The sequence below is a fragment of the Oryx dammah genome, unplaced genomic scaffold (assembly GCF_014754425.2).
Source record: "Oryx dammah isolate SB20612 unplaced genomic scaffold, SCBI_Odam_1.1 HiC_scaffold_26, whole genome shotgun sequence".
In the NCBI taxonomy this organism is placed as follows: domain Eukaryota; kingdom Metazoa; phylum Chordata; class Mammalia; order Artiodactyla; family Bovidae; genus Oryx; species Oryx dammah.
In genome coordinates, this window is record NW_024070210.1 from 75526033 (window position 1) to 75551893 (window position 25861).

The window sequence follows — 25861 nt, forward strand, 5'->3', positions numbered from 1 at the left end:
TAAAATCTGTGTAATTAGCAATGAAATAGAAAGGGGTGTTTTTGAGCTTTTAAGTAAAGATTTTTTCACCCTCTTTCTCAGATACCATTTTAACTTTGGGGTACTATAGATGGTGATGGACAGGGAGACCTGGCGTGCTGCGATTCATGGGGTCGCAAAGAGTCGGACACAACTGAGCGACTGAACTGAACTATAAAAATTATTTTTTAAGAGATTTGATATTCTATACCCTTAAAGAAGAAAATGTTACTTGGTTGCTATTAAATTAGGTAAAGCAAGGGTATTTACTTGCCTTTCTACAATGACTAAATATAAAATACACTCAAATGATTTCAGTATGATTTTTACTACATAAAAACAAATGGAACTTAGAATTTAGGTAATTCCATGGCAGTTCTTCCCAAGCCAGTAACAATAAATCACAAAATCTAAGAGTTAGAAAAGGCTGTAAGGATAATTTAATTCAACCCCTTACATCACAGACATAGAAACAAAGGCACCAAAAGTTTAAACTTAAACTTGTACAACTAATATATGGGGGGAAAAAATAACTAGAACCTGATGTTCTGGCTCCTCAACTAGTATGATTTCAAGTCTTGCCTCTAATAGGATGTAAAGTTACTGAAAGTATCCTAAAATTTCTTTATTGGTTCTATATTTTACTGTGATAGTAGTCAGAAATGACCACTATTTAATAAAGAAAAACAAGGAATAAATCATTAAAAGTATTTTAATTACTATAATCTTGAGATCAACAACATAGTGGCAAGTTTTCTGCAGTAGAAGTGCATTCCTAAATAAGTAGATCCAGGGCAACAGCTAGCAAAAAAGAAGTAATTTTATCTTAAATGCCAAAAAGTCAGCTTTCAACTTAGCTTTATCAATGTGAATTACTCTTAAACAGAAATAGGAACTAAACATACATGCATCAGATTGTACCTTCCTTCAATGATATGACACCTCCAAACAAGTTCATACGTGGGCAAATACAGTAAGTATATACAAATAAGTGTATGTTCCCAAATAACAAGCTACAGGCTCACTCACTAGTTCCTGAAACCAAAATTTTCACATAAACATACTGTCAAATGCGACAACAACAACAAAAATGTAAAGGAACATATATACAACAGAACCCAAACTGACATGTAGACATAAAACAGAGGTGCTTATACAGTATACTTAAACACATGGCTCAGCCAGAAATAGCTCAAACATAAACAAATGGTGATCTACAAACACCCCAAAATATTGTAAGCTTTTTGCTACCAGTGAAAACTCAACAGTTCACCCTAAAACTGAGTTTAAAATGCTTATGCCTCAAATAAAAGAAACTGAAAAGGAAACCTGAAGCCACCCCCCGCCCACTGCCACTTAATCTCCTGTAAGTTGGAAATGTGAAGACACTTTTGAAGACTCAGTACAAACACAAAAGGCTGGTGACTCCTATATAAAACAAAGATTATTTACTAAATGAAATCACTGAAAGAGAACAGAGAAAATTGTGTGAGGTCGACTAAATTCTTTTTACTTTAAAGGCCCTGCTAGAGACTGGCTGCTGCTCTAATTCATTATTTGGGGAGGCAAAACTAAAAAAGCTGTTGGCAGGTTCAGGTGCTGTGGGAGAACCCACAAAAAATGGTCTGAACTGAAAATCTCCATCTCCAACACCCCGATTTCGAACTGGTGTACTGTCCAAAGGAAACTTGGAGTTGTTCCCTAGAAGAAAAATAAGGGAAGAACTTAAGTATCTATTTCCTTACAGATCTTTTGGATCAAAAAAAAAGTCATTCAATAATATTTTAACAGAACTCAACACTTAGGACATGTGTAAAACATAAACCTTGGATAAAGAAAAGATGGCCTCCTCCCCTTACCACAGTATATATATCTTACCTTCTTCTGTGTGCAGTTTCCAGTGATAGCCATTACCTCATCACCAAAAGTAATTTAACACAGTGAAATACTTTTGTAGAGCTAGAATTTACAGTATCATAATTTTATTCATTATCTATTAATCTACATCCAAGGAATACCATATATATTCATGTGTGTGTGTGTGTTTGCATGTGTGTGTCTTTTGTCCCAGGTTCTTTAAGAACAAATTTCTTTTTTACAATTTCCGTAAGTGCTCTGGAAAATATATGACTACCATGAAAACCTGGCACATATTCACATCCCAAGATCAATTAGCACACCCTTAAGAAAAATTATACAACAGGTCTGATAAAATAAACATTTAACAGCTTCCACTGGGGCTTCCCTTGAGGTTTAGCTGGTAAAGAATCTGCCTGCAACGCAGGAGACCTGGGTTCAATCCCTGGGTTTGGAAGATCCCCTGGAGAAGGGAAAGGCTACCCACTCTAATATTCTAGCCTAGATAATTCCATGAACTGTATAGTCTATGGAGTTGCCAAGAGTTGGACACGACTGAGCAACTTTCACTTTCACTGAACCCATCCTTGACTTTAGTTATACAACTAAAGGAGAATGCTGACTATATCTACTTCAAGCCAACAATAGTGGCAAGAGGTAAAAGGAAAAAGATAAGTGTGTGCAAAAAAAGGAACAGGTAAAAACTGATAAAAATGGAAGAAACTGAAATAAATGTGGATAGTCACAAGGAAAAAATAAGAATATCTATAATGCCCATATACAATACTTTGATTGACTAAATCATATGATTAACTGAAAGCTAAGTTGAAACTTATTTTTGTTTCAATTCTCCTGTCTGATATTCTTCATCCCATTACTTCATGCCTTTTCTAGGATATCATCTTCTCCTCAACAATAAAATTCAAAAAAAGAGGTTTTATAAAAATCCAGCTCAAATAAAAGTTCATCTCAAGAATTTTCACTTTTTTGTGTGTAAAAAAGTATATTAATAGCATAGTAAAAACTATTAGATTCTGTTATATCAAGAGTGGTATAAAGGAGAGAACTCAGGAAGAGATTCACTGCCATCTGACAAGTAGAAAAAAGCTAGACTGTATATTTCCAGGAGGCAGAAATCCTATCTGGATAATCCTTACATCCCCATTGCCCAAAATTTTTTCCAGCAGTCTGGTAAATGAAACATGCTTGATAAATATTTGATAAATTTATGAATAAATAAACAGAAGAACAACCAATAATAACTTAAGAACTGTGCAATCAGTATTGTCATGTTAAAGAAACTAAAACATGGTCTTCTCACAGGATAGCAAATAGTTAAAAGAGTATGGGCTCTGAAGATAGCTCTGTGACCTTGACCAAATTACTTAACCTCTCTGTTCCTCAGCTTTCTCATCTGTAATATAGGCATAATAAACACCTACCTCATAAAGTTTTATAAATGACACAAAAAAATGTGAAATTATAATAGTTTCTAATACTTAGTAAGGAATTAATAAATGGCAGTTAATGTTATTATTATTACTGCAACTAAATAGCTTTTCATTTGAAGTGGAAATCTGCCAGCTTTAATTTTGGAATTATTTACTCTCTGTTCAAATAAATTGAAGATGTAAATAAAAATGTAAGCAAATAAAACAGATACAAGTAAGGATGTGCTGATCGAGACACAGATGAAGGACCTAGAGCCTACCACTAATACTACCACTCTAGGCCTCTGGAGTCTCCACTAACTGCATGAACTATGCAGGGCACAGTGTGAAACATCACTAATTTAATTTAAAGAACTGATACTGGATATTACATGTCCTTTCTTACCTAATGGGAAGCCAAAAACACCAGACTGTGTAATCATAGATGGTTCAAGAGTACTATCTTGGTTAGCAATAGTGATATTTCGTAGCCTAAGGCTATCATAGAGGCCTTGGAGCTTCTGATACTGGCGATTTCGCTCCATAAGTTTCTCAGAAATGTCACTGAACTTTTTCTTATATTCTTCTAGCACTTTCTTCATGGAGGTGACCTCCCCTTTCATAGAGGTCAATTCTACATCCTTGCTCTGTATTTGCTGAGTATATATCTTCTCCATCTGTTTCAGATGGCCCTCTGCCTTGCTGAAATTGTATTCTTGATAGAGACGCTCCTGGTGTACCTGTCTCAAGAGAGAAAAGATTTAAGGTAATAAATGCAAAGTTGTTTATTTTAACTTTATGCAAACACAGAAAGAAAAGAAAGACACACATACTGGAATGTTATTACTTTAAATTTTAGAACCAGATTAAGAATAAATTAGGATGTACAAATGAATAATTATTATAGAAAATAATATACCATGTCACTAAATGCATAGGAAAAGAAATGGAGGAATACTCTCAAAGCATGACGATTACACCAAAAAAAATGTGAATATTTGTTTAACCTCAACAAGTGACATGTAGACCAAAGGTTTCCAAGAAATCTAACACTATATTTCAAGCAATCCATAGTGTGGAGAACATATTATAAAACAGTCCCCAATTATCCCTGCCTTCTGACACTTACATCCTCCTCCTGATCTAAACAGGACCTGTGACTAGATTACAAGAAAACGGACAGGATATCACTTCATCAGTACATTACATAAGAATATAGTTTCTCTTACTAGCATACTCTCTCTCTCACTGGATTTGTGGAAGCAAGAGACCAAGTTGGAAAGGCCAACAGGCAAGTGACTAAGAGCAGTCTCTGGGCAATAGCCAGCAAAATACTAAGGTCACAGTGACTTTAAGGATAGACTTTACAACAATACCACATGTTCATGTTCAATCAATACTACCCCCCAAACTGGGATCTACTTTAAGATATAGTATCTATTCATTTCAGTCAATAAGTATTTACTGAGACTTAAGACCAATAACTATGATGACCACTGAGGACCCAAAGATACACAGGAATCAACACATGACCTAAAGAACTCTCCTAACTAGAAAAGATAAGCAAATATATAAGTAATATAAATAATACAACAAAGTAAGCATAAGAAGATATACGAGCATATAAAAGGAACATTTTACCTAGAAAAATATAATGAAAATATTTACATGACAGATGACAAACAGACATTTTAGAAGCATTATACTGCATATATAAGATATAACACTATTATACTCAAGGACCTGATTAAAGTTCTCCACAGATAAGCCTGTCTAAAAAGAAGCCAAAGTCAAAAATCAAAAAAGGAAATAAGGATATGAATTTGAAGATAAGAATGCTCATTATAGCATTTTTTAAATAACTTACAATTTATGATACAATTCAATCATTAAAATTATTATTTCATCAAACACACAAAAATTTTAAACCTCTGTATGTCAAAAAAATCAATGAAGACTAACAAAAGTGAAAAAGAATTCTTGCAACATCTGAGTTAAGTATATGTATAGAGAGAATTCTTATAAATCAGTGGGGAAAAACTACAGCAACTGAAATAAAATAAAACAGACAATTTTTTAATAAAAGAAAAATATACTTAAAATACAGGAAAATGTATTCATCTAAAGGTCGTCCAACAAATGCATATTTAGAGAGCAATGAGATTCTACTGTAACCATACCTAATTGGCGAGCAGAAAGTATGGTGAACAAGCACCCTCCTACATTTCTTAAGGGAACACAAACTGACATGATCTAACTGGAGGGCAACTTTTAATACTACAATTTTTAAAACTTTGAAATGTTTCACTTTTAGGTATTTAAAGTTAGCAAAAAAATCAGGATATGAATTTAATGATAACAGTACTCATCACAGCATTTTAATAACTTGGAAATAAATTATGATATAACCATTAAAATTATGATTATAGAATGGCTAATTTTTAAATATTTAATAAAATAGTCATAACAGGCATAATCTATTGTCAATTTACCTGGCCACAAAAATGGTATCTGTGGTATTATCCTATGTTTGTATAGACAATATATATATAAATATATATTTATACACAGGAAAATATAGTAATATACAAACAAGTATCAAGAGTGGTTATCTCTGAGTGATAGAATTATGGATTATTTTTATTTTCTTCCTTTTGGATTTTCAACACTAAACATATTACTTTTGCAAAAAAGAAAATTAAAAAGAACATTTTTCCATACATTTATTAAAAAACAAACACAAACACAGTGAAGGAAAAACTTTAGAAGCACTCACATACACCTCAAAACATACTCCCCAGAGAAACTAGCCTAAGCACTAACCTGGTATGTCCAGAAGGCCAGCGCTCGGGAGCTGATGTCCAACACAATCTCTGGTCGAAGTCCCGCTAATACCATGGCTTTATATTCCTCTGATGGACTGAGTTCTGTGCGGACAATATCTAGCTTTCCAGAAAGAGTACTGTTGCAGGCAGGGCAGATAGCTGGTGAACGACTAAACTCACCACTACCATGCTGATCACAGAATATATGAGAGCAGGCAGTGACCCATGCATAACCAGAGAGTTTGACACGACACTTGCGATAATTACAAAGCAGCATGTCTTCACACAAAGACATAATAGATTAATAAAGTCTCCAGATACTGAAAATAATCCTAAAAAAGGATAAATGAAAAAGTCAATTTGCAGTAAAATTAAATAAATAGATAAATTAAAATAAATGAAACGTTTTTATTTTACTAAGACAAAATAATATACCTTTTATTATGCTTTTGTATTACAATCAATATATCATATTGATTTCAGCCACCCAACAATATTGTCCTCCTTCTTTTTGCAAACCACTGCTAAGGCCATGAAAAAAATTTTTAAGGAAAAAGTTAAAGACACAGGTAGTTCCACATCTCACTTATAAGTTAAAAATAATATCTTCATGCAAAAAAAAAAGTTTAGGAACATTTACAAAGTACAGATAAAAATTAAATTAGTGCTTTTTGCCATTTCTCAATACCTAAACAAAAATCCAAATGTATTACCCTCCTAGTTTGCTAGAATATTTTAGTATCACTTCTCACACTTGGCAGATATAAAAAGTCCAGGCACTAATTTTAGCCATTCTTTAATGCAAAGTATTTTAAGTTACATTTTTAGGTTTTCATATATGCTGATTCCTCAGATTGTTTAACTGTGTTGCCTTGACTGAAAAAGACTAGTAACCTATCCTATTAAATAGAAACTAACCTAATTCATTCAAGTAGTTGACATTATGAAGCCTGAAAATCTATATAAAAGCAAACTTTATCACCAATTAAACAACTCACCTATTAATGTAAATACTATTCAATGCTATGCTTCTATTCCACTATTTTTCAATATAGTGTCTACTGTCACTAGAGTTTAACTAATCCAAACTAGGCAGCAATATCCTGCATATATCAAAATTAGCCATTATTGTATAAAATAGGTCTTCTCTTGTGCCTCAGACAGTAACGAATCTGCCTGCAACGCAGGAGACCCGCGTTTGACCCCTGGGTCGGGAAGATCCCCTGGAGAAGGGAATGGCTACCCACTCCAGTATTCTTGCCTGGAGAATTCCACAGACACAGGAGCCGGGCAGGCTACTGTCCAAGAGGTTGCAGAGTCAGACACGACTGAGCGGCTAACAAATAAAATAAAAGCAGAGACATTACTTTGCCGACTAAGGTCCATCTAGTCAAGGCTATGGTTTTTCCTGTGGTCATGTATGGATGTGAGAGTTGGATTGCGAAGAAAACAGCGCTGAAGAATTGATGCTTTTGAAGTGTGGTGTTGGAGAAGACTCTTGAGAGTCCCTTGGACTGCAAGGAGATCCAACCAGTCCATTCTGAAGGAGATCAGCCCTGGAATTTCTTTGGAAGGAATGATGCTAAAGCTGAAACTCCAGTACTTTGGCCACCTCTTGCGAAGAGTTGACTCATTGGAAAAGACTCTGATGCTGGGAGAGATTGGGGGCAGGAGAAGAAGGGGACGACCGAGGATGAGATGGCTGGGTGGCATCACTGACTCGATGGACGTGAGTCTGAGTGAACTCCGGGAGTTGGTGATGGACAGCGAGGCCTGGCGTGCTGCGATTCATGGGGTCGCAGAGTCGGACACGACTGAGCGACTGAACTGAACTGAATAAAGTAGTGACACACCAATTACACACCAAGGGAAGATGGTCACATTTAGAAACAGATAAATTCTGTCAAGACAGTTGCCTGGGTCACAGGGGTAGGACAAGGGCGCGCCGACACTTTTTACCCCAAATGTCCCTGCTGAAGGAGTCTCCACAGGTACCCGGCGGCCGCAGTTACAAGGCCTGTGTCCCTCCGGCAGGGTAGAGTGCAGACCGGAAGCAGAAGAGCTGGGAACAGTTTGGAACCTGAGTCCCTTACCAGGCAGAGCCAATGTTAGTTGCTCAGTCTTGTCCGACTCTTTGCAACCGCCAAGCTCCTCTGTCCATGGGATTTCCCAGACAAGAATACTGGCGTGGGTGGCCATTCCTTTCTCCAGGAGATCTGCACCAGGCAGAGCGAGAGGTACAGCTAGTTCAAAATTTTCCACAAGGTCGCGGAAAGAGTCAATTTAGCGAGCCGTCCAACTTAGCGAGGACCAAGTTTTGAAGATTAGACTCACGGAAACTTCAAACTAGCAGCGCTCTCAAAAGAAAATACTAACAAGATTAATACAAATTAAAAAAAAAAAAAATCTAACCTGAGACTCCCAAGAAAAGCGCGGGAAAACACCGTTGCTGCCTTAATTCCACGACGACGACGACGATGAGCGAGGATTCTCCACTGGCGTCGCCACTACGTCTTAGGGCGCATGCGCGGGGTCGCCCCGGAGCCTGCCGGGTGGTGGGCGCCGAGTCACGCAGCTCAGGATCCTGGGACCCGAGGCCTTTGGCACCTAGACTATGGGCGTTGCACCCCCAGGCGCGCGAATCTTTGAGCGAATCTGACTGAGCTTGGTCTAGGTGTCCCACTTGGGAGCCTCGCAGATTCTGTCATTGTGTGCCGTTTTCAGCCCTCGACTGGCTCAGGCTGTTATTTAGATGCTAGTCGTGTCTCTTTGTGACCCGCATGGACTGTAGCCCACCAAGCCCCTCTCTCCTAGCTGTCCTCAGCCTAACATTTGAGGTCAGAGCAGAGTGGGGACAGTTGAGAAGCTAACAACAGGAGTGAGTCCATGCAGTGTTTGTCCTGGGAAATTTTAGGGAGTACTGGCTGGTCAACAAGACTGTATTTCAGGAAAGTCCCCCAAATTGTGTGATATCTGTAATTTGACACCTACCACCTCTGTTATATTTTCTGCCGTTTTTTAATCCATCTTGAGATAGACATCTTTCCAGTTTTTCACATCCTCTATATAAAGAACTTGATTTAGAATCTGCATATGAACATTCATTACAGCTCTTAAGCAATAGGGTTAGGTGTCACAGCTTTTCTGAGATCATCTGCCTGTGTACATGCCTGGGCCTGTTTGGATTAATAATTGTTTAAATGTTTGCACCCATTTTATCCTAATACTTTTACCTATTACATTTTCTCTTCTGTACTTACTGTATGAGTTTCTGCTCAATCTATGAGTCTATTAGAATTCATATTAGAAATTAAGCTGAGAGCTCCAGGGGTCCTCAGAATATAAGCCTAATGCTTACTTTTGTAGCCATCTTTCCTGAAGATGTGACACTAGTATGAATTAGAAACAGAAACAATCGGATAATTCAGCAACACAACGAGGACACTAAGCCCTGAAAACCCCTTATAGGTTGTGAATCTAGATACTAAACCTTTCTCCTTCAGACAAAAACCTACCAATTAAACAACTTTCTCTAGTTTTTTGTCTATCTGTAACTGGTTCACAGTAATCAAGGTCATCTTGGACTTTGTATACTTTTCCTAAAATGTCTTCTGAGAGTTCAAAATGGAAATTCAGTCTAGAGTTACAAAACGGGTTTGAAGAAAATAAGGGCTTCATATGTAAACCATGTAATCCCTAACATGTTTTGGTTATCTGAGCCTTTTGTGCATTTTCTGGTTTTAACTATGCCAAATGTAGAAATATTGGAGTACAATAAAAAGGTACACTCTCACGTCAAGTTATAAAACACAAAACATTTACATTTGACCAGTACCTAACTTTGTGATTCTAGCCAATATGATCCCTTTAATATGATCCCTTCCTGCTTCTTCAACTTCATTGTTTCTCCAAAGCTTGGTGTAACCCACACCATTTTTAAAGTCAGTTTCCAATTTCCAACCCATTTGACTAAAAACCTATATGAATTTTGTGTGTGTGTATATATATATATATATACACACACACATATATATATATATACACAGATAGATATACCTACACATACATACATTTGGTGCAGGGGATCGGGGGTGACGGGGGACAACAGGGATATGTTTTGCCAGATAGGAAAAAGTGGGGGAAGCTACAAAGTCTTAATATAATATCCCACTAGTCTGGAATACCAGGAATTGACTTAACCTGTTTCTTGGTGGATTGTATCCTGTTCTCTCATGGCATAGAAAAACCCTTTCGTGGCTCATTTCTAAGGTGCTCCTGAGGATGAAACCACTGAAATCAATCAAGCCTGGGATACAGAGACCTAACCACCAAAAAGAGCATTTTAAAATATTGGTTTTTCGAACTTATGGTTCCTGGGAGGAAGGGATAGTTATGGACTTTAGGAAGATCATGCACACAGTGCTACATTTTAAATGGATAACCAATAAAGACTTACTGTATAGCACATGGAACTCTGTTCAATGTTATGTGCCAGTCTGTATGGGAGGGAGTTTGGGGGAGAATGGATACATGTATATTTATGGCTGAGTCCCTTCACTGTTCACCTGAAACTACCACAACATTGTTAATCGGCTATACCCCAATACAAAATGTTTTTGATGTTAAATGAATAAATAAATAAAATGCTAAAAAACAGACAGGTTTTTATTATTAAATATTAAACATATAAAAAATATGTGGAGAATGACCATCACTCAATCTAATAAACCCAAACTTTTCTCAAGTTTGATGTTTTTTAATGAGGTAACAAGTTAACAGATATTCAATCCATTTTTCTTTTACCTCTCCAGAGGTAAACAAGCCAGGATTTGGGGGTTTATCATTCTCATACAGGTTTTTAATATGTATATACATCAAACTTTGTTTTCATGTTCTCAAACTACTAAATCTCACACAATACATATCAGTTGGCCATTTTTAAGTCTTTTTTTTTTTTTTGAGGTGTAAAGTTAATACACATACCTTATATTAATTCATTTTTAACAGCCAATTCTACAAACCACAATTTATTTATTCATTCTTCTAATGGACATTGGTTCCAGGCTTTTACAACTAAAAATATTTTACTGCAATAAACTTTCTGTGCCCATTTCCTTGAGTACACATGTCAAGAACTCCTTAAGAATACCCAAAGATTGGGTATAATCATCTTCCAAAAAAATGATGTTGCCAAACCATCTCCAAAGTAATAAATTAATTTCACTGCAACCAGCAACTCCAGCCTTGACAACATGTTTAAGTGTCAGAGTTCGTTTGTTCTGTTTCAATTTTTGCCCATCTGATGGCAGTGAAATGGAATCTCAGTGTTGTTTTAATGTAAAGTTATTTTATTAGTAGTTAGATTAAGCATTTTTTCATGTGACTACTCAGGGATCCTCATCTATGAATTGCCCATTCATATCCTTTGATCATTTTCTTAATTTAAATGGAGCCTTTGTCAGTTACATGGCATGCAAACTTAAGTTTGAATTTTAGTGTATACAAAGTTATCAGTCTTTTCTTTTGCCTTATGTCTAATCCAATGTCACAGTGCCATATTCTTTGCTTTTAAATAGGCTTGAAGTTTTACTTTCAATTCACAGATCTTTAATCCATAAACTCTGACAGCACAATTTGTGCATTCATTATCATATACCATTTAACTGGTATTTTACCATGAAATTTGATTTTGATCTTGTTTAGATATTGTAAGTACTTACTGGCTATATTATGTACCACATTTGTCTAAGAGCTTCAGAAATAATAATCTTCCTATTATGTTTGAATCTAAGATAGTCAGCATCATCTACTCTAAATCTAATTTGATATTTATATTTGCTTTAACAGAAGAATAGGTTTCATATTACAGGTTTCTAAAGAATAGGTTTCATATTATAAGAGAAGTTATTATTAAGACTCATTGCTATCCAGGTAGTTTATCAAGTCAAAATTTAAGTCCCAAGCATTCCATGTAATCTTGTTGAAATGCCATTAAAATGGTTGTCATTTCCAGAGATTCAAAAAAAAAAAAAAATTCTACAGAGATTTTAATTAACTTCAAGTATTTCTTGAGTATCTATTCTGGGTCAGGCATTGCAGATAAGCAAGTTATCCTGCTTTCATGGAGTTTACAATCTAGCAAAGAATCAAACAATGATAGAAGAAAATATTTTACTCTTTCTTTTACTGCCTCTTAAATTTTTGCAAGTTGATTCTTATAAACCATTTCTGGTGAGAAAAGTCAGTGTCCACCTTTAATCTGAAGAATCATCCACCTTCATGCTGCAGAGAAAAAGATATTTTTAATATTTCCCTGAAAGGTGAATAACTACTCAATAGAAAATTGACTAAACCATTTAAAATTTAAACATGAATGACTTCAGAGTATGTTTTAATAACTCCTAGAATCAACTAACTAGAGTGCTTCCTTTCATAGTGTTAGATCAGTGCTATTCAAATCTGTTGCAATCAGGGGCTTCTCTATATATTAGATCCTCATGTTTTAGAATTAATGGAGTTTTTTAATCCCAAGTATAATTCTTAATCTAGAGTCACCACCTGCTTCACAATTGTTTGACTCCGCAAAAATCAGAAGGCACTAACGGACAGCCAACCCATCCCCATAGTGCCCTGAGTGAAGACAAGTCAGTTTAGATATATGATGGACTAAAATCCCACTACTTAAGGCTCCAAGCAGTGAGAGGAACAGCCATCAAAGATTATCTCCAATCATTTCAATAAATGTTTTAAGAAACATCACTATCACTTCTAAATTTTTTAAGGGTCAGTCGAGAACTAGAAGAACCATTAAGTATCAACTGGTCCAGCTAGTAGACAGACAAAAAGAGGAATTAGATGATAAATAAATTAGTGTCAAAAAGAAGATTAATTAAGAAAATGCTATTGAAACAATGATATTGGGGTATACACTATAGGCCTTATTACTGTACTTTGCCTAACTCTAGAACCAAATTGGAGAAGGCAATGGCAACCCACTCCAGTACTCTCGCCATGGACAGAGGAGCCTGGTAGGCTGCAGTTCATGGGGTCACTAAGAGTGGACACAACTAAGTGACTTCACTTTCACTTTTCCTTTCATGCATTGGAGAAGGAAATGGCAACCCACTCCAGTGTTCTTGCCTGGAGAATCCCAGGGACGGGGGAGCCTGGTGGGCTGCCATCTCTGGGGTCGCACAGAGTCAGACACGACTGAAGCGACTTAGTAGTAGTAGTAGTAGTAGAACCAAATTAGACTCTGTGTGCTAAGGGTAAAGATAATGAGGCATAGCCCAACTGCCAGAAAGATGCACATAAGCAATAAAAACAAGGAATTTCTCATAACTATTATGCATGTCAGAAATTGCTAGGTAGTATAAAGTCTAATATAAATATACACATGGACTCCAGTGATAAAATAGCTAACATCTATTTAGCACTTAGCATATGTTAATAATGTTCTAAGCCCCACACATTTGTTACCTAATTTAATCTTCTAAGTTAAGTATTATTCCTTTGAGTCAGGTACTATCATTATCACCTTCTAAGATATAAAGACCCTAAGACATTGAAATATTAAGAAACCTGCCAGGGTTACATAGCTGCTTAAGTGATAGAGAGTGGGTTTGAACCAAGTCTGACTTCAGAGGCATGTATAGCTACTATGCTATGCCACCTTTCAACATCTTCAGTTGGCTTTTTAAAAAATAAAATTTGCAGCACCTTAAAAGCTAGCCATGAAGTCACTAAGCTGAGTTTTCACAGATTCATATGTATGTTAAAGCTTCTCAATTTCAACATAAGCCTTACCATAAAACAAAAACACCATTATTATCTACTGTATATCCAGGATTATAGCTCCCAAGAGTTCCGGGCTGGGAAAGAAGTGAGACTCCAGTCTAGTTTCCTGAAATTTCATTTCTATAAAAGATAAAACCAAAAGCTAAAAAATTATTTCAAGTGCTGATGTTACTTTGAACATTGCTTTTAAATATTTGTATTTCCTATATTTCAAATTCATATATTGCCCCATTCTCTGTTAAAACTTGCAAGTACAAGAATACAAGCCTGTCCTATCTAGACTGCTTTAAATAACTTAAAATTATAGAGGAATGTAACAAAGCCAGAAAACATTGGTTAACAAGATCATCCATAGAACCCAATCTAAAGACAATAATCCCTGGTATTGGAATATATCCTTTCAAATGATTTCTCAAGTAAACATAAGCACATAAAACTGTTTAAACAGAAAAAGGATTATACATGTTGCTCTGTAACTTGTTTTAAATTAATATATCATAAATACTCTTCCATTTCAAGAAAGATAAGCTGGTATCATAATTTTTAGTGATTACATAGTATTGCATTTTATTATCTTGATTTTTAAATTGATTTAACTAACTCTGGGGTTCTCCTAATTTTATGTATAAACTAAATAGTGACTCGTTTAATACTGTCAAGTTAAGTGGTTAACAGAATTATACCAGTTATCAGCGTTTTTTCTGTAGTGTTTGAATTTTTAGATTAAGGATTCTTGACCCAAGAATAGTGACTCGTTTAATACTGTCAAGTTAAGTGGTTAACAGAATTATACCAGTTATCAGCGTTTTTTCTGTAGTGTTTGAATTTTTAGATTAAGGATTCTTGACCCAAGTTCTATCTCAAAGAGATACAACAAAAGATCAAAGCTCAACCAGGTATTGTAGTAGCAAACTCATAGTTCAAAGATTTAAGAATTACCTAACATCATGAGCTAGATCCCAGTAAGAATTTCAAGAAATAGAATTCAATTCCAAGTGTTTGCGCTAGCTATAGTCTGCTTAGAACATGTGTTCAATCAGGGCAATCAGGACTTCTCTGGCAGGCCAGTGGTTAAGACTCCACTCTACCAATGCAGGCAGCATGGGTTCAACCCCTGCTCTGGGAACTAAGATCCCACATGCCACATGTGCAGTCAAATAAAAAATAAATAAAACAATCAGGGCAGTCAGCTGAAACATAGGCTTAGCATGTGTTTCATCACAGCAAACTGCAAATGACTGACTGCTGAAGAACAAACCACCACCAGGTCCTTATCCCCAAACCAGGGAAACTCTCAGTGCTGAGCCCCTTCAACTACCGAATTTCAACCACTAAGAAAACTCAATCTTCAAACTTGCGAGGTGGTTAGAAACTCAAATGAGGTAAAAATGAAGGTTTTCTTTACACTTACTTCTGGTATCCTATGAACAGCTTCTCTCTAGGAATCAAGTTGAACTACAGGATCTATCAAGCATCTGGCGTCTCTAGAGAATAAAAAATTAAATAATAAACAAATACACAAAGGTTATGACTACAAGACTTGAATGTACACCAGCCTACTCCACACCAAGTCACACCCATAAAGCCTCAAGGAAAATTAACTCAAAGAAAACTATTCATTCTTTATTTGACTCTCCATTCAGCAATATAAATGGACCCATCTACTTGGAGAACGTCATCAAATGCCCAAACTCATTATCAGACTAGGACAAGACTTCTGTACAAGCTCTGCTATTTGTATAAATTTAAAAGTTTGGGTAAAACTATACAGTAAGTCTAACCAATCTCTGAAAGGTTACATTAATAAAAGTCAACAGTCTAAAAAGAGAATAGGTATGCAAATAGAAGAAGCTCCTTGATGGCTGCAACCAAAATATGGCAGCCATGGGAACAAATTCAGGGAGATGGGGCATAAATGGTATGAGTTACTGCCAGTCTCTCCAAGTTCACAGGGTATGTGATTACAGAAAACACTTGTAACCACAGGGTGACCACAATCATTAAGTTCACAAAATCCTTTAAAGAAAAAATAAATAAATAAATGGAAGGAGCTAACAACTGATAGGGCTTCCCTGATAGCTCAGTTCGTAAAGAATCCAGCTGCAATGCGGGTGACCTGGGTTTGATACCTGGGTTGGGAAGATCCCCAGGAGAAGGGAAAGGCTACCCAGTCCAATATTCTGGCCTGGAAAATTCACAGTCCATGGGGTCGGAAAGACTCAGACACAACTGACCGACTTTCACTTTCAAGAACTGGTTAAGTGTCAGATAAAAGAGAAGACAATCTAAAATAGTTTTTTTTTTTTTTCAAAGTATGTTTCAATTTCATTTGAGCCAGTGTCAGTTATATTTAACCTCTACTTCTGTTAAAGTATTTATCACAATAAACTAAAGAAAACCTTCCCTTGATGTAGCAAAATTGAATTAGCATCATTTGGAGCACAAGTTGGCCAAGAGATGGCAGTATAAGAGAGAAGCTTCAATTTGTTCTTCCAGAGGTTGAGTGTAATCTGAATTTTTAGCTGAAACAGACTAGACACAAAGCTCATCCTGAAAGCAATCTTTATATTATTCCCTGCTGCTGCTGCTGCTGCTGCTGCTAAGTCGCTTCAGTCGTGTCCGACTCTGTGCGACCCCATAGATGGAAGCCCACCAGGCTCCCCCATCCCTGGGATTCTCCAGGCAAGAACACTGGAGTGGGTTGCCATTTCCTTCTCCAATGCATGAAAGTGAAAAGTGAAAGTGAAGTCGCTCAGTCGTGTCCGACTCTTAGCGACCCCATGGACTCCCGACTCTTCACTTAATTACTAAGTAAAATTTCTTTCTGTTATATTTAATGATCATACAAAATCATTAACTACAATATTACAATTATATTTTTTCACGTTCCTTTTCATGAAGCAATGGGGGAATTTAAAACTCCATAATCTCAAATACAACCTAGCTAGAAAGACAACACACGAGAAAATTAATATCCATGGTAAGTACCAAACAAGCTGGAGAGAGAGCCAAGTTATATTCAGAAGAATCATTGGTCAAGGAAGGCTTCATGAAGAAAAAAATAGGTCTTGAATGAGTCTCAAAACTGCACTTAGAAGAGTATTTGCTATGTATCTGAAAGTTGCTAAGAGAGTAATCTTGAAAGTTCTCACCACAAGAAGAAAAAATTTTTAACTAGATGTGATGATGGATCTTAACTAGATGTATTATAGTAATCATGTCCTAATATCAATATATACAAATACTGAATCATTATGTTGAACACCTGAAACTAATATAACATACCACATGAATTATATCTCTAAAAGAATAACTGCATTGTCCAATAGTTAACACCTATTACAGGCTAAATTTAAATTAAACTAAACTAAAAGTTAAATTCCTCAGTTACATTTTAATTGCTCAGTAACCTCATATGGCTGGCTATCGACCTGGACAGTACAAATATACAACATTCAAGTTCTGTTGAAGAGCAGTGCCTTAAACAGTGGGTATGCCTAAAAGTAAGCTGACAAAAAAGGAAGCAGTAGTTATCATTCTTAAAGTCCTACCTATAATCTGTCAAGAACTACTGAAATCATTTCAAACTTTACAGCAGAAGTTTTTTCCCAAATTTATAAGGAAATTTTGTGGCTCAGAGAAGTTAAATAAGCTTCCCAAGTCCACTTAGCTATTAAGACCCGGGATATGAGCCCAATTCTGTCAAAATTCCATATTTTCACTTCACTATGCCCCTTACTACCTGAACTAAGAAGCAGAACTGCAAACGACAATTTGCTTTAAAACATATTAAGAATGGCATACCTGGGAAAAAAAAAAAGAATGGCATACTGGCTCAGTAGGGCAGAAAGAAACAGACCCACTCATTTTGTTTCCAAAGGCCATAACTTCTTCAAAAAACAAAAGGTACATTTTATATGTGAACAGATGATTCATAAAGCTTGATATAAACCACAAATTTTTAAGTAACTCAGAGATATAATCAAAGTGTTATTTTACTTCTTTTTGTCCTATACTTGAATAGTGCTTTAATTATTCCTAATGTTTTGGATATCAGCAACATGTGAGATTAACTAAGGGAGCATTCAGACACTGCAAAATTTCACCATTTCTTATTGTAAGAGTTTTAACATTGTCCACCTCAAAAGTCCGCATCCAAGTACTTCTTATGGGAAAAATAATTATAGATTTAAAGGTATACCTTGCCTATTTGGCTTATCTCACAAAAACAAAACCCAGATTGCCAAGGGCCTGGTCTTTTGTTTCCGTGGCACACAGCACAAAGCTTGCCTGGTATAGCACATGATGCCTTTCCCAATGTGTGATGCGCTGTGCAGGATTTTAGTTATGCTTCATAAAGTGTCATTCCACCACATGAAGATCATTGTACAGTTACTGAGTTACTTAGGGAGCTAAAGTAAACATTTTGTAAATATCCCATAGGCAATCAATGACCCACTCATTTTGCTTCCTGTGGAAATAAGTTCTTCAAAGGACAAAAGGTACATTTCACATGTGAACAGATGATTCATGAGGTTGGATACAACCAATACAGTATTGTAAAGTAAAATAAAGTAAAAATAAAAATTTTTTTTAAAAAAGCCAAAAAAAAAAAAAAAATACAAATTGATCATGCTGAATGAGCTGGTCAATTTTAAGATCATACTATCACTCAGTTTTGCTCAGTCTCATTCCAATTTACTCAGTGCCTACTGTGTATCCCACACTACGGGATACAATGATAACTCAAGGAACCTCCTGTCTTTTTTAGATAGAAAAGACACTTACACATGTAAAACAGAACACTTTAAGGCGTCATATCTTAGTCAAAGTTCAAGTACTTGCCTCTATGGTCCCATTAGCCTTTAACAATTCCTACTAAGAATGTCCAGATCAAAGTCTTCTTAATTTTTAGGGGTCTGCAGATGTTATAGAGGTTTTCACACTGCCGCTTCTGGGCTGGCACATGTGGTGCTGAAGACCTAGGCTTTCCTTCCTCAGTAGATTCCATCTTCAACCTGAAACAAAAGGAAAACAATACAAAACTTTGTATGTGAAGTAAATGCTAAACTAATTGCTTGGCAGAGTCATCTTTTAGCGACAGCTCTCTAAGGCTGTATATCAGAACAGACTCTCAAGTTTTATTTCCGACTTACTGTCAGTTATTTTAGCTAAAAATTCTGATTGTTTTAAACTCTCAGGGCGGGAGGAATCTCTAATTTTCTTGAAGAAACCGCTAATCTTTCCCATTCTATTGTTTTCCTCTATTTCTTTGCATTCATCACTGAGGAAGGCTTTCTTATCTCTTCTTGCTATTCTTTGGAACTCTGCATTCAGATACCTCTATCTTTCCTTTTCTCCTTTGCCTTTGAGCTGTTTCAAAACCTAAAAGGTGATGCTGTGAAAGTGCTGCACTCCATAGGCCAGCAAATTTGGAAAACTCAGCAGTGGCCACAGGACTGGAAAAGGTCAGTTTTCATTCCAATCCCAAAGAAAGGCAATACCAAAGAATGCTCAAACTATTGTACAATTGCACTCATCTCACACACTAGCAAAGTAATGCTCAAAATTCTCCAAGCCAGGCTTCAACAGTACATAAACTGTGAGCTTCCAGACGTTCAAGCTGGTTTTAGAAAAGGCAGAGGAACCAGAGATCAAATTGCCAACATCCGTTGGATCATCAAATTAGCAAGAGAGTTACAGAAAAACATCTACTTCTGCTTTATTGACTATGCCAAAGCCTTTGACTGTGTGGATCACAACAAACTGGAAAATTCTTTAAAAGATTGGAATACCAGACCACCTGATCTGCCTCCTGACAAATCTGTATGCAGGTCAAGAAGCTACAGTTAGAACTGGACATGGAACAATAGACTGGTTCCAAATAGGAAAAGGAGTACATCAAGGCTGTATATTGTAACCCTGCTTATGTAACTTATATGCAGAGTACATCATGTGAAATGGATGACACACAAGCTGGAATCAAGATTCTCAGGAGAAATATCTATAGCCTCAGATACACAGATGACACCTTATGGCAGAAAGTGAAGAAGAACTAAAGGGCCTCTTGATGAAAGTGAAAGAAGACAGTGAAAAAGTTGGCTTAAACTCAACATTCAGAAAACTAAGATCATGGCATCTGGTCCCATCACTTCATGGCAAATAGATGGGGAAACAATGGAAACAGTTAAGAGACTTTATTTTTGGGGACTCCAAAATCAATGCAGATGGTGACTGCAGCCATGAAATTAAAAGATGCTTGATCCTTGGAAGAAAAGCTATGATCAACCTAGACAGCATATTAAAAAGCAGAGACATTACTTTGCCAACAAAGTTCCGTCTAGTCAAAGCTATGGTTTTTCCAATGTCATGTTTGGATGTGGTAGTTGGACTATAAAGAAAGCTGAGCACTGAAGAATTGAGGCTTTTGAACTGTGGTGTTGGAGGAGACTCTTGAGAGTCCCTTGGACTTCATGGAGATCCAACCAGTATGTCCTAAAGGAAATCAGTCCTGAATATTCATTGGAAGGGCTGATACTGAAGCTGAAGCTCCAATTCTTTGGCCACCTGATGTGAAGAACTGACTCATTAGAAAAGACCCTGATGCTGGGCAAGATTGAAGGCAGGAGAAGGGGACAACAGAGAATGAGATGGTTGGATGGCATCTCCAATGCTGGGCAAGACTGAAGGCAGGAGAAAGGGACGACAGAGGATGAGATGGTTGGATGGCATCTCCAATTCGATGGGCAGGAGTTTGAGTGAGCTCTGGGAGTTGGTGATGGACAGGGAAACCTGGCATGCTGCAATCCACGGGATCACAAAGAGTAGGACACAACTGAGTGACTGAACTGAACTCCAAGAGGAATCCACTCAGAGCATATATGAAATAAAAGTAGGAAGATCAGAAACAGTGAATAATCATGCAGTTCATCCCAAGGGAACACTGTTTCACCCAATCCTAGTCCTATTGCTGGTGGAGCAAAATAAAAATGAAATAAAAAAATACAGTACCTGAGGGCTTTGGGTCAAAACAGCAGTAAGGAATAACTTCATATTTTATCTATTTCATAATAACTCTGCCTTAGAATTTATAATGCACTGTCCTTATAGTAAATCATTTTGCAAGTACTATGTTATCTTTTCCATTTTATAGGTATACAGTTCAGTTCAGTTCAGTTGCTCAGTCATGTCCGACTCTTTGCGACCCCATGAATTGCAGCACACCAGGCCTCCCTGTCCATCACCAACTCCTGGAGTTCACTAAAACTCATGTCCATCGAGTTGGTGATACCATCCAGCCATCTCATCCTCTGTCATCCCCTTCTCCTCCTTCCCTCAATCCCTCCCAGCATCAGAGTCTTTTCCAATGAGTCAACTCTTTGCATGAGGTGGCCAAAGTACTGGAGTTTCAACTTTAGCATCATTCCTTCCAAAGAACATCAAGGACTGATCTCCTTTAGAATGGACTGGTTGGATCTCCTTGCAGTCCAAGGGACTCTCAATAAGTCTTCTCCAACACCACAGTTCAAAAGCATCAATTCTCTGGCGCTCAGCTTTCTTCACAGTCCAACTCTCACATCCATACATGACTACTGGAAAAACCATAGCCTTGACTAGACAGAACTTTGTTGGCAAAGTAATGTCTCTGCTTTTCAATATGCTATCTAGGTTGGTCATAACTTTTCTTCCAAGAAGTAAGCATCTTTTAATTTCATGGCTGCAATCACCATCTGCAGTGATTTTGGAGCCCCAAAAAATAAAGTCTGACACTGTTTCCACTGTTTCCCCATCTATTTGCCATGAAGTGATGGGACCGGATGCCATCTTCGTTTTCTGAATGTTGAGCTTTAAGTCAACTTTTTCGCTCTCCTCTTTCATCAAGAGGCTTTTTAGTTCCTCTTCGCTTTCTGCCATAAGGGTGGTGTCATCTGCATACCTGAGGTTATTGATATTTCTCCCAGCAATCTTGATTCCAGCTTGTGCTTCTGCCAGCCCAGCCTTTCTCATGATGTACTCTGCCTATAAGTTAAATAAGCAGGGTGACAATATACAGCCTTGATGTACTCCTTTTTCTATTTGGAACCAGTCTGTTGTTCCATGTCCAGTTCTAACTGTTGCTTCCCGACCTGCATATAGGTTTCTCAAGAGGCAGGTCAGGTGGTCTGGTATTCCCATCTCTTTCAGAATTTTCCACAGTTTATTATGATCCAAGCAAGGTTTAAATAAGTGGCAGGCAACTTAGCTTAATGGTTAAGATAATGAAGTTGGACAGAGCTAGATTTGACTCCTAGCTCCATTTTTGTGACCTGGGGCAAGTTATGCAACTTCTCTAAGCCTCAGATTTCCTTTCCTTAAAATGAGGACAAACACTACCTACCTCCTAGAACTCTGTTAAGATTAAATTATGTAAAATAGATATAAAATAAGATAAAGCATATCTCCATTGAAAACTAATTTTTCCCCCACTCAAGGAAACCTCTAACTGAAAAACTAGTTGTTTCACAAGACATGATCTGGGACTTTTAAGACTTTTTAAAATAAACAGCTTTGGAGGAATTCACAGTCTTCCTCTTTTATTTTGCATGTTTATAGTCCCCAGTACATTTCCATTTTTCCTAACAATGCTAAAATACAAGTTTACTTGCTCAACACCCTCTACCTGTAAGGATAACTCATATATTAATGTATATCACTCAAGGTCACTGGGCAAAACTTTTTAGGAGAAAAATAATACACAAAATATATTTACTGCTTATTTCTAGAAGGTATGTAACACTTATTATACATCCACTAGTGCTTGGACTTCATATACTTTGATCTTCAAAAGATAAGCCTCAGAATGGTTCACTGACTCACCTAAGATCACTGGAGGAGTAAACTGTGATGATGGAATTTCATTTAGGCTTGCACTAAGCTAAGGCCCTCATCTTTTTCAGTACATCCTAAGCTTTTGAGGGTACCATCACCACAGTGCTGACATTAAAACTGGGAGCTCCTCCTGAAGCTTGTTAAAACCATGTGACTTCAGAGTTTATAGCGTCTTTCCCAACAAGAAAGATGAACTGCTCTGAGCAAAGTGAAGTGAAGTCGCTCAGTCTTGTCCGACTCTTTGCAACCCTGTGGACTGTAGCCTAGCAGGCTCCTCCGTCCATGGGATTCTCCAGGCAAGAATAGTGGAGTGGGTTGCCATTTCCTTCTCCAGAGGACCTTCCCGACCCAGGGATCGAACCCGGGTCTCCCGCATTGGAGGCAGACGCTTTAACCTCTGAGACACCAGGGAAGCAGACCAGGGCCAAAACAACATCCAATGCAGCTCCCACAAGCCCAGTAAAAACCTGAGCCCTGCAGATACAGGAGAATTAAAGCTGACTGGTCTAAACTCCTCTTCCAAGATCCACCCTCTCACTAAAAGACAGAAGTCAAAACAGCATTGAGAAAATAACAGTACCTTTTCCCCCAAGCAAAATGAATCCAGGCATTTTGCAGAAACACTAAGTACATGAAGCAGAGTCTATTGTTCCCAGGTCACCCTGTCTCAGAAAAGGAAGGCAGACCGGGTCCTGCAGAGGCCCACGTGGAAACAAGCCAGGCAGATCATTTCACTGCCTTCCTCCAATTTCCACACAGCCGAAATTAATCTCTTAGTAGCTCACAAACACTCCAAGGCTAGCTGGAAATTAAGGCTGTCACAAGGATACAGTGGCTCAAACTGACGAGAAATTCAAAACAATTAGGAATCAAGATTAAATGCACACTCACCAGCCCACCACCAAAATGAAAAGAGAGAAAGAGGAGAGACGGGAAGTGACTTTGAGAAGAGACCTCAGGGTCTGATTGGCTAATGATGATTCCCTCCCTCCTTTACCTTAAAAGGCTGGAAAGATGCAACTTGCCCCACCCCCACACCCTTCAGGTACCTGTCTCTTTAAGGACCAACGATGCTACTTGCACTGTTCTTAAACTTTTTAAACCAAGCTTCCTTTTGAGTTAATATACTTAGCACGGACTAATTCAAGGTATTTACACACATTCTAGTTTAGATGGACTACTGCAATTTTCATTCTTTTGGGTTAGTAGTCTAGATCTACTCAAGTTAGAACTTACCATCACGGAAATATTCAAGTTAACAAGCTTAGTAAGAAAGATACCGGAAAAAGACAGTCACCTGCAATCCAAGAAGAAAGGTCTTAGAGAAACCAATGCTGCCATCACCTTTATCTTGGGCTTCTAGCCTTCAAAATTTTGAGGAAATAAAATTTTCTTGTTTGAGGAATCCAGTCTGTAGTTTTTAGTGATGGTAGCCCCAGCAAACCAATACACTGCGACTTTGAATAAATTACTCTCATTTTTCTAGAGTTCAATTTTCTCAACTGTAAAATACAGACAATAATACCTACCTAACAACAGGGGTGTTGTGAGAATTAAATATGTGTAAAGCTCATAGCATTGTTGATGTTGTTTGGTCTTTAACTAGTGTCTCTTTTGCGACCCCACACGCCCCCCTCCCCTGCCGCCCCGCCCCGCCCCGCCCGCCATGGACTGTAGCCTACCGGGCTCCTCTTGGCTTTCTGCCGTTAGAGTGGTATTATCTGCATATCTGAGGTTGTTGATATTTCTCCCAGCAATCTTGATTCCAGGTTGTGAATCATCCAGCCCGACATTTCCCATGATGTACTCTGCATATAAGTTAAATAAGCAAGGTGACAACATAAAGTCCTGAAGTACTACTTTCCCATGGGTTCAACCGCTGGGTGCGGAAGATTCCTTGGAGAAGGGAATTGCAACCCAGTCCAGTATTCTTCGGAGAAGGTGATGGCACCCCACTCCAGTACTCTTGCCTGGAAAATCCCATGGACGGAGGAGCTTTGGTAGGCTGCAGTCCATCGGGTCGCGAAGAGTCGAACACGACTGAGCGACTTCACTTTCACTTTTCACTTTCATGCATTGGAGAGGGAAATGGCAACCCACTCCAGTGTTCTTGCCTGGAGAATCCCAGGGACGGGGGAGCCTGGTGGGCTGCCGTCTATGGGGTCGCACAGAGTCGGACACGACTGAAGCGACGCAGCAGCAGCAGCAGCAGCAGCAGCAGCAGCAGCAGCAGCAGCAGCAGCAGCAGCAGCCAGTATTCTTGCCTGGAAAAATCCCATGGACAGAGGAGCCTGGAGGGCTATAGTCCATGGGATAGCAAAGAGTCAGACAGGACTGAGCGACTAACAGTTCACACAACGTCCGTAAATACTGTATACTTCTTACAGCACTGTTGCTGCTTTTGCTTGTGTAATTACTTGATTAATGTCTGTCCCCAAGACATGAAATACGTCTATTTTGGCTGAACCCCAAAACTCGCCAAGATGTACAATAAATAAGTGGATTACAAAAAGGGGGATAAAAATCTGTATGAAAGTCACCAATACTTAGTTGTTAAAAACGCAGAATCCACCCATCCCCCACGGGCCTCCTTAGTTCATTACCATTCTCATAGCTTCAGGCCGGAAAGCGGCATTTCATTAAAAAAAGGACGGGCGGGAGAGTAGTCTGAATTGGGTTATGAGGCCTCCACGCGGGGTGGGGTACCTCACCTCAGCCATTGAACTCACTTCGCTGGCCGTGAGTCTGTTCCAAGCTCCGGCTAAGGAGGCATCCGCCAGGCCCCTCCAAGGGGGGGTCCATAGCATCTCCTGCCCAGTCTGCCCTCGCGCGGAGCCCCGTTCTCTGGGAACTCACCTCCCCGAATCTCAGGGAGGGCCCTGTTAGGGCCGCCCATGGCCCTAGTCTCAGACCTTCCCAAGGGACATTGGATAGAGTGACAAAGCGCACTCAGCTCGTAGCCCCACTGATGAGCTTCCCTCCGCCCTACGGCAAACAATGCGAGCAAACAGCATTTATAATGAGCTCATACCTAAAGCCACTTTTCGGTTACGGTGACTTCCCACA

The 25861-nt window shown here is 38.1% G+C and overlaps 1 protein-coding gene, 1 long non-coding RNA gene and 1 other non-coding gene across 3 annotated transcripts; all 3 read right to left on the reverse strand.

The window, feature by feature from the left end:
- Positions 1-435: 435 nt before the first annotated feature.
- Positions 436-10199, reverse strand: CCNB1IP1 (cyclin B1 interacting protein 1). The gene is made up of 4 exons (XM_040227061.1): positions 8543-10199; positions 6129-6462; positions 3712-4045; positions 436-1719 (listed from the first exon to the last, which is right to left on the reverse strand). The coding sequence occupies exons 2-4, from the start codon at positions 6423-6425 to the stop codon at positions 1517-1519; spliced, it is 834 nt and encodes a 277-aa protein (XP_040082995.1). The 5' UTR covers positions 6426-6462; positions 8543-10199; the 3' UTR covers positions 436-1516.
- Positions 10200-10777: 578 nt separating this feature from the next.
- LOC120853328 lies at positions 10778-15413 on the reverse strand. Its single transcript, XR_005718758.1, has 3 exons — positions 15339-15413; positions 13937-14047; positions 10778-12412 (listed from the first exon to the last, which is right to left on the reverse strand). It is a non-coding gene; the product is annotated as an uncharacterized LOC120853328 (long non-coding RNA).
- On the reverse strand, positions 12698-12845 carry LOC120853793. Its single transcript, XR_005718849.1, has one exon. It is a non-coding gene; the product is annotated as a small nucleolar RNA SNORA79 (small nucleolar RNA).
- Positions 15414-25861: the final 10448 nt, after the last annotated feature.

Excerpts from the sequence above, each read along its gene's own strand:
- CCNB1IP1 (XM_040227061.1), bottom strand. The coding sequence starts at position 6,425 with ATGTCTTTGTGTGAAGACATGCTGCTTTGTAATTATCGCAAGTGTCGT. Across the intron at positions 4,046-6,128 it reads TGGCCTTCTGGACATACCAG|GTACACCAGGAGCGTCTCTA; the intron begins GTTAGTGCTTAG and ends CTCTTGAGACAG. Across the intron at positions 1,720-3,711 it reads TGTTTTTGGCTTCCCATTAG|GGAACAACTCCAAGTTTCCT; the intron begins GTAAGAAAGGAC and ends TTTTTCTTCTAG.